Below are 9,967 nucleotides of genomic sequence, written 5' to 3'. Positions count from 1 at the left end.
TATTCGGGTCGGGTTATTCGGGTTTTTTGCAAAAAAAAAATTACCCGAACCCGACCCGAGATAACCGGGTACCCGGCAACCGGGTACCCGGTTATCTCGGGTCGGGTTCGGGTTTTGCTATTTTCCTCTTTTTTTTTTTTTTTTTTTTTTTTTTTTTTTTTTGTGAAAAATAAACATTAACTAAATTTATTTAAGATATATATATATATATATATATATATATATATATATATATATATATATATATATATATATATATATATATATATATATAGACATATATATATATATATATATATATATATATATATATATATATATATATATATATATAGACATATATATATATATATATATATATATATATATATAGACATATTTAAGATATATATATATATATATAGATATATATAGAAATATTTAAGATATATATATATATATATATATATATATATAGACATATATATATATATATATATATATACACTTAATATATATTTCTTAGTGGAGGAAGAGGACACATAATTAAGTAAAGGTGTACTGCATATGACAGATGTGAATCTTTACAACTTCAAGAAATTATATATAATAACCAGAAACAACTTGCTGTATGTATGTATATATATAAAAGTGTGTATGTATATATCTCTACAGTGACACGCACTAATACACTTATACACACATCCCGGCCCCCTAATTAACTACAGCAAATCCCACTTCTTGTTCTTTCATTAAAATATGATTCCACTGCATAATTTAAATTGTAATGAATAATATATTAATTATATTATATGGTACTGTAGCGGCGGCGGACTGGTTACTATTATATATATATATATATATATAAAAAAAAAAAAAAAAAAAAAATTCAACCGGGTACCCGGTCGGGTACCCGGGTAGGATTTCTAATACCCGGACCCGACCCGGTTTGGGAGCACCGGGTACCCGAACCCGGGAAAAACCCGGTTACGTCAAAAATTACCCGATCCGGTCGGGTAATACCCGACCGGGTCGGGTTATACCCGAATAACCCGATCCGAATGCCCACCCCTATTAGTGACTGTTGTAGTCAGGGGCGGCCTTGACGCAGGGCGAACTGGGCCTAGGCCCAAGGCCTCACTTTCTTAGGGCCCAAAAACTTCAAATATGTATTATATTGATATATATATTTTTATTTTTCGGCTGTTTTCCTTACCATTTATCAGAGCATGCACAATGGACTCATTAAAAACCCTTTTAGTGTCAGACTTTAAGGCTATGTAAACTTTGGAGAGGAAATTGGGCTGCAGTGGAATAGTTAGAGGCTCTTGATTGCTCTCAAAATTTGGAGAGTAACTAAAGTCATCGCCACAATTATGGAGCAAGCTAGCAAAGGTATGTGGGCACATTTATATTTTAACAATATTTTTTTATATCTTTTATTTATTCTTTTATTTCTATTTTGTTTAACTTTAATTCATGTATATATTTAAATGATAAATGAAATATTATAAATTTTAAATACTAATTAAATTCAAATTTAATTTTTTTCTTATCAAAGCGAACAAACGAAAAACAATATTTTAATAAATAAAATTCAATTTTATATTATTTGTTAATGTCCTATTCTTAATTGTTTTTTTATAATAATTGAGTATTTCAACAAATATTTATGAATAATAATAAATGAAAGTAACTTCAAATTGAACATTAATAATAAATATTACAATATAAACTAAGATACAAAATTACAAAAATAAAGAAATTACAACTCAGATATAAAAATAAGACAACATAGAAAAATAATATTATTTAACCCTCCTTGTCTCCAAAGATATTGCACAAATGATTCGTAAGATCGGATCGCAAGACTTCATTAGTTCCCCTATTGCGAATTCGACCAAGACGCGCCGAGATGTAAGACGCAAGAATTGATGGATCTCGACCATATTCGGGAGGAAAAATATTTTCTTCAGGTAAAGGTTCCCATAAGTCGTATTCAGTTTAGCGTTCATCTTCTATAATCATATTATGAAGGATAATGCAAGTTTTCATTATCTTACAGAGATCTTCTTTTGACCAATATCGTACGGGTCCTTGTGTTATGCCCCACCTGATTTGTAAAACACCAAATGCACGTTCTACATCTTTTCGGACAGCCTCTTGTTTCGTAGCAAATAATTTTTCTTTTGCAATGGTCGGATAAGGAATGGTTTGAATGAGAGTTGCATATTTTAGGTAAATACCATCGATTAAATAATATCCCATTGTATAGGAATGTCCATTCACTGTATAATTGATTGGAGGCATTCTGCCATAAATGAATATGTCAAATAATGGCGAATGATCTAAGACATTAATATCATTATTTGCACCCGACATGCCAAAAAATGAATGCCAATTCCAAAGGTCATGAGATACAACTGCTTCTAAAATTAGAGTTGGTTTGTGATGGTAACCTCTGTGTGTGCCGTGCCAACTAGTTGGACAATTTTTCCACTCCTAATGCATACAATCTAAAGAACGAAGCATACCTGGAAATCCTCGTGATTCACCTTCTTGAAGTAAACGTGCAATATCGTGTTCATTTGGCGAGCGCATGTACTGTTCCTCATACAATTCAATTATCGATGAACAAAAAGTCTTTAAGCTCATTATTGTAGTTGTCACTCCAATCTTTAGATATTCATCACAATTACCTGCAGACAAACCATAAGCTAGTATACGAAGTGCAGCAGTTATTTTTTGAATAGATGATAGGCCAAGGCGGCCACGAGCATCTTTTTTTTGGATGAAGTATGAGTTATGATTTTGGACATCATTCAAGATACGAAAAAATAACTCTTTGCGCATCCTAAAACGTCTGCGAAAATAACCATCAGGATAAGTACAATTATCAGAAAAATAATCATCCCACAATTGTTGGTGACTTCTTTCACGGTCACGATTGATATATCGTCGTTGCGATGATTGTTCTGCGTGTGCTTGATATATTCGAGGAATGAAATTAAGCATCTCTTGAGTCTCTTTCTCGATACGTATGGAAACAAGCTCTTCATTCTCTGAAGATGTGGATGAAGAACTTGATGATTGACAATATGTTAACTCATCTTGTGGAAACCATCCTGATGATGAATCCATAATTTGTGGTATAAAAAATGTTATTCGTATATTTTGTGAGTTGGTATATTCGTGTTTAAGCAAGAAACTATTTATACACAAATATGTTATTCAAAATATTTGTGGAGTGATAAGATCACGGCTGAATTATTTCTTGGAAACAGTGTAGGTTATGGGTGATAGTATATTGTTCAGAGGATAAGAAAGTGTCGTGAATAGTTTTTTCAGAAGATAAGATATACCATCAATCAATTATTTCATTTTTCTTTTAGCAAAATGTTAAACTGTTGTATTTTAGGAAAAAGTGCCATGAATAATCTATTCGTATATTTACTTTTTCTTTTATATGATATTGATTTTTTGGGATAAGGGTCATGAATAGCCTTTTCAGATGACAAGATATGTCATCAAATAATTAATTTTTTTTTTCTTTTACAAAAATGTTATTATATTATTTTTTTGAGAAAAGTGCAGGACTAATATCTTCAGATGACAAGATGTGTCATCAAACAATTAAATCTTTTTTTTTTATCAAATTGTTAAGAAGCTATTATAATACTTTATTTCGGGAAGCGTGCCATGAAAAAATTAAATGACATGCCAAGAAGCAATTAAATATATTATGATATTATTTTTTGGGAAGTGCAAATATTGTTTTGCTTCATTAAATTTGCTTCACTATAAATAGTAGTCATATATTGATGTATAACTCACCAATTCACCTTCATTTTACAGTGATATTATGGATCCATACAATAATTTCAATCATAATATGAATCCACAATATAATTCTCAGCCACCACTACAAAATGATTCTCAAACATTTACTCCTTAGTCCATGAATTCGCAATTTCAACCATTTTCTCAGTTTACATACAATCCTTTTGTTTTTGCAGGTTCATCTCAGATTCCCATGCAACAACAAATGCATACTCCAAATACATCAGGTAAGAAGAGTTCTGGAGGACGCGCGCAAAGAGACTGACAACCAAACTGGAGTGTGAAAGAAGATGAAGCTTTATGCAAAGCATGGTTACATATTTCAGAAGATCCAACAGTTGGTACGAATCAACCAAGAGGCAAGTTGTGGGACCAAATTGGTGCAGAATTTGTAAAAATTCTAAAAGACGATCCTGGTAGACCCTCAGGTGGACTAATGAATCGGTGGTCAACCATTCAATTGAGCGTCACTAAATTTTCTGGATATGTCAATATGATTGAACGGGCTCCAATAAGTGGACAAAGTGCAGAAGATAATGTAAGTAAATATAAAATTATGTTACAATAGCTGTATATATATACATGTTATGTAAATAAAGTATTTGAATCTTTATTCACAGATGTTAACAACAAAACAATTATATTACAAGAAAGAGAATCATGTTTTTAAGTGGGAGACTTGTTGGCTTATTCTAAAAGACACACCGAAATGGTACAATCATATCAATGAATATACAAGAGAAGAAGAAAAGGATGTCTCAAAAAAAGAGGGCAGAAATTAATTTGGATGATGATGATATTGGAGATTCCTCCAATGCTGAGACTCCGTCAAGTGAGCAATCCACACCTAGCGGGACTCCAACCTCAATTAGTCTTGACGATGAAGATGGAGTATCTAATAATACTTCAACTGGTCTAGCACGTCCTCCTGGTAACAAATGTGCGAAAAATCCTAAAAAAAAGAATTTTTTTTAATTCTATGGACTTATTTGCAAAAGAGTTTTCTAATATGAGAAAAGAAGCATCAAGTCGGTTTCAAGAAGAAGGGAATAGAAAACATGCAATAGAACAACAAAAGTTACAAGCGAAAATGGAGGCAAGAAATTTACAGCTACAAGCTCAAAAGGAAACCGAGCAAATGAAAATTGCAGCAATGAAAGAACAAGAACAAAAACGGTTTGAGAAAGAAATAATAATGATGGATCCCAATTCAACTCCTACAAAAGAAGGTAAAATTTGGATTATTGACAACAAGCTTGGATCATGGAACAACAAAGAGAAATCATTAGTCGTGCACGGAAAAATAAATCAGCGTTTACGGGGCCTAATAATTAGTTTACTAGCTTTCTCGTAATTTTTATTAATGTTTTCTATTAGTTGGAGAGATATTCCAGCAACGTTATTCAAATATTCTGTAATCCTTTGTGTTATTAATATTTATGTCAATTTTATGTTAGTTGTTAAATTTTCATATTATTAATTAGTTTTTATATATTAGAAAAGAAAAATAAAAAAAAAATAAACTAACGTAAATCACAACATAATTAAATGATAATTTTGTTTACGTAATTAGTCTAATTTTAAAGTCAAGTAATTATATTAATATTATTAATTAAATATAAAATCCTGAAAATTTAATTTGTATCTTTTATATTAATAGTGAATATTTTATTATAGTTTAATATTTGGAGAGTCATTTTGAAGAGCAACAAAATAGTATACCCATTGAAGCAATTTTAATTTGGAGATTAATAAATGTGGGACTCATTTTTAGAGAGTTGATAAAGTAAAGAAAAAAAAGTATGTGACATGTGGACCCCACTCTTTGGAGAGGGTTTTTTAGCTATTCCATTGTACATGCTCTCACGTCTTGAAGAGTCTCACCAGGCCCCACCGCCTTCACTCTCTCTCCTGTGTCACACCTCTACTCTTAATTAAATGTCAAATTGCCACATTCGATACCATATTACGAGGTATTGGGATCACAATAAGTCAATAATTTTTATTTGTAGATTTAATATGTATATTTTTGTCAAAAAACAAAAAATCTCTAGTTTATATTCTTATGTAATCTAATTGTTTATTATAAAATTTATTAGTAATTCAATGTAAAAATGGAGGATAAAAGTAGTTGAACAAATGTCATTTGTTACGATAATTTCACCATTATTTCTCATTGGGATTCTATATTTTGTGTAGATAGAAGTTATAACATATTTTATGCTCTTAAAGTATATAGTTGTGCAATACAAAGATGAATATTGGGTATTCTTTTCAGTTTTATATTTTTGTGTATTTAGAAAATATTTCTTGCCCTTAGTATATAGATTGTTTTGTCCGCCCTTTATATATAGTTGTGCATTACAAGATGAATATTGGTGCTATTTTCCTTTTTTTTTTGTAAATTGAATGATAATAATAAAATTAAATATTTGGTAGAGAAAAAATATAGATTTTTAAATTTTTATTTAGCATCATTGTAGGTTAATTATTATTTTCTTTGAAAGAAAAAGTAAATTTAATTCTTTTTATTTTTAACTAAAGGCACATTTTTTTCTTTTCTCCAGGACCTCCAAATACTCCGGACCGGCCCTGGTTGTAGTAAATTGGCAAGCTTGGGAGCTGCGGAATGGAGAAGTACATGGGGTGGCAAGCAGGGGCGGATTCAACCCACCTTGGTTTATATTTTTGATGCAATATTTTAATGCTAATCATATTTAGTTAGCCCTTTCATATGCTATTTTAATCCTAAACCGATTTAATTAGCCCACCCAATAGATTTGTAATGTAGATTTATAATATGCAATTTAATTTATATAATTTAATTAAACTATAAAAATTTCTATTTGTTTTGTTTATATTTTCGAAAAAAAAAACTCTTAAAAAATTCAAGAGCTCTATCCTCGAACCCCGTAAAATTTTATAGCCGACCCCCCGAAAATCCTGACAAGTGATAACGCTCAAGATTTGGTTAGCTGGAGTAAATCTTACCTTGAATCTTTCCACCTAGCTAATCTACGAGTCAACTCTGCTCTTACACCATGCTACCAAACCACATGGATCACACCAAATGAAGGACATGTGAAGGTCAATTTCGACGCTTCGTTTCCCATCGGCAAGGACTTCTTTATGCTGGCTCTGGTGGCGCGAGATTGGAAGGGTGAATGCATTTGGTGGAGGGTTGAGAAAGTCCATGGTTGTAGAAGCGAAGCTCGAGCGGCTCAACAAGCTCCGTCTATATTGGTGTCAAAAGGTTGGGGTTCCATAATTCTAGAAAGGGATTGCAAAAGAGCCCTATATATAATGAAGACTGCTTACACTTGGCTAGTTATTTAATTAAATTCTTGCGCATTTACATTTGTTAAGAGACAAGGTAATCGCCTCCCTCATGTTTGAGCTATTTCTACAAACCATGTATCGTTAGAAGACTGGTGTGTTTCTTAAAAGCTGGCTGATATAGCCTAATAAAAAATTCCACTTTATCTTAAAAAAAAAAAAAAAACAAATAATATAAATAAGAATAAAATTAGTCAACTCAATTAGTTTCATTTCTTATAACTCTATGGCATCATAGTACTGGAAATTTATTTTGATATTTTGACGAGTCACCACCAAACAAAGCAAGATGCAATTTTTATTTCACATTCTAGGGACCAATAAATAAATGCAAGATCTAAAAGTCAAATTCACAACATAATGAATGAGTGGACATGATGAACTTCTATTGTTAGAAGAAGTCGTGTTATTACATTCATTCGTAGTTACCATCACGTTTAATTTTTATAACATTTTGTGGGCACGAAAATTTGCATTATGAAATTGGATGTGCCAAATGAGACGCCGAGCATGATCATAGTCCAAAAACATATGGTGATTTTCAAAACGGTAAATTCCACTTATGCCCTTTATTCTGGCTTGATATTATTTTATCTCATTCTATTTTCGATTGCATCGATTTGCCCTTATGTATTTGAAAGCGGTCATCGCCGTTTGTTTTCAGATCTTTGACCTTAACTTCGTTTGATCTAAGTCTGCAAATTACAAAAAAGTCACCCCTCCTAGTTTAAATATTTATCAAAAAAATAATATAAATAAATAAATAAATTGTGGCTGGCGTCGTGGATTATGTTTACTCGTTGTCTTATTTTTTTTAATAATTATTTAAACTGGGAGAGGTGGCGTTTTTGTAATTTCAGAGTTTTGATCAAACGGTGATAAGGTCAAATGTCTGGCGGCAATTAACAGTGAGGGCCATGTTGAGACAATTTTTCAAGTGCATGAAGGCAAATCGATGTAATCGAAAGTAGAAAGGGATAAAGTGATATCGAGCCACAGTAAAATAGGGGAAATGAAATTTACCATTTTCAAAATTGTGTTTAGTTGAATGTTTAATATAAAGTAAATGACTAATTGAGATATTAAAAAAAACTAAATAAATAATTCTATATTATACTAAATTCGAAACTACAAGCTTTCCATATTCTCTTTAAAAATAACAATCATTAAATGGCAACATAATTGGATCAAGAAATGATAAACCACCATGAATAGAGAAGAAGAAGAAATCCAATTCCTTGGCTTCTTCGGCATCATACAAGAGTCGTACGACATCGTTTCATCATGGAAAATAATCTTCACCAAGATCACACTATTTCTAATTCTCCCTCTCTCTTTCATCTACTTAGCCCACATCCAAATTTCGGAGCTCCTCTTCTCCAAAATCATGCTCGACGAAACTCCTCAAAGAACCGGGTCCCACAAAAAAATCTCCGACGTTCTATGCTCGGAATGGACGGCCTTCTTTTTGTTCAAAATCGGATACTTCATCTTCTTCGTGATTCTCTCTCTCCTTTCAACCTCTGCGGTCGTCTACACGGTCGCATGCATTTACACCGCGAAACGAATAACCTTAAAAAAGGTATTGACCGTGGTTCCCAAGGTTTGTAAGAGGCTTGTGGTGACTTTCGTATGGAGCTTCATTATCTTTTCCGCATACAACGTTGTTTCGATACTAGTACTATTGATACTCGGCCCGGTTTCATTTTCGGGCCCGCTTTTTCTTACCTTGTACGCGGTCTCGTACTTGATTGGATTCTTTTACATAACCGTAATATGGCATTTGGCTAGTGTGGTTTCCGTGTTGGAAGAGAGTTACGGACTAAATGCAATGGCGAGGAGCCACGCTTTGATCAAGGGAAAGATGGGAGTTTGTTTTGCACTATTTTTTGTTATGGGCCTTTTCTTCATTGAAATTCAGCTTATTTTCAAAGTTTATGTTGTGGTAGGTACTAATGAAGAGGGGATTGGGAGAAGGGTTGGAATTGGGATTCTTTGCTTGGTTTTATCGTCGATTACGATGTTATTCGGACTTATTATGCAGACAATTATTTACTTCGTTTGCAAATCTTATCATCACGAAAATATCGATAAGTCATCTTTGGCGGATCATCTAGGAGGTTATCTTGGAGAGTATGTTCCTCTCAAGTCTAAGGATGTTCAGCTTGAGCATTTTCAAGTTTGAGATTTTTTTAGATTTTTTTTAGGATATATATAACAGCTAAGTTTAACTAATTTACTTATTATTGTAACATAAGTGTACTCATATGTATTATGTATATCATTTATATGTATCCTTAATAAATACATGACGTATTCAAGCAAATGTAGCACTCTTTATTCGAGCTCCACATTTTGAAGCAAGATGATGATAATATGTGTTTTTTGGCTTGTATATATCAGATTGTGGTGCATCAGAAATTGTATTTTACAAAACGAGTACAAACTAGAGCATATTCCACGAAATCTAGATGATTATGTTGAATTTAACACCATAAAGGGAGGTGTAAGAATATTCATAGTTGAAAGGAGTATATGTAATTATCCAAACAAGAGAGGTTTTTTTTTCATAAATTGACCATATCTCATGGAGTGGTTGTAATTTATACTTTATATATTTGTGCATTTCCTCTGATCATGTTTTCACGAGAGGGTTGAGAAATGAAAAATCAAGATTTCGGTATTATAATGAGAAAAAAAAAATTGTTCCAAAATCGAAAATATTAATTTGGGAATTATAATTTTGTATTCACTTATAATATACCATATATTATATTATTGATACTATGGATATTAATTTTTGAAATATAAA

At 31.9% G+C, this 9,967-nt stretch overlaps 1 protein-coding gene and 1 pseudogene across 1 annotated transcript; one reads left to right on the top strand and one right to left on the bottom strand.

Annotated features, from left to right (window-relative positions):
• Nucleotides 1-1,864: 1,864 nt before the first annotated feature.
• LOC148768386 (uncharacterized) lies at nucleotides 1,865-3,179 on the bottom strand (annotated as a pseudogene).
• Nucleotides 3,180-8,277: 5,098 nt separating this feature from the next.
• Nucleotides 8,278-9,475, top strand: LOC105973143 (uncharacterized). The gene has a single exon (XM_012998163.2). It carries the CDS (start codon nucleotides 8,363-8,365, stop codon nucleotides 9,338-9,340), a length of 978 nt encoding a protein of 325 aa, XP_012853617.2. The 5' UTR covers nucleotides 8,278-8,362; the 3' UTR covers nucleotides 9,341-9,475.
• The last annotated feature ends 492 nt before the right edge of the window (nucleotides 9,476-9,967 follow it).

The sequence above is a fragment of the Erythranthe guttata genome, chromosome 8 (genome assembly GCF_056151865.1).
Source record: "Erythranthe guttata isolate IM_541 chromosome 8, IM_541, whole genome shotgun sequence".
Lineage (NCBI taxonomy): Eukaryota > Viridiplantae > Streptophyta > Magnoliopsida > Lamiales > Phrymaceae > Erythranthe > Erythranthe guttata.
The sequence above is the reverse complement of the archived record's forward strand: the minus strand, read 5'-3'. Positions and strand labels throughout refer to the sequence as shown.

Excerpts from the sequence above, each read along its gene's own strand:
- LOC105973143 (XM_012998163.2), top strand. The coding sequence starts at position 8,363 with ATGAATAGAGAAGAAGAAGAAATCCAATTCCTTGGCTTCTTCGGCATC.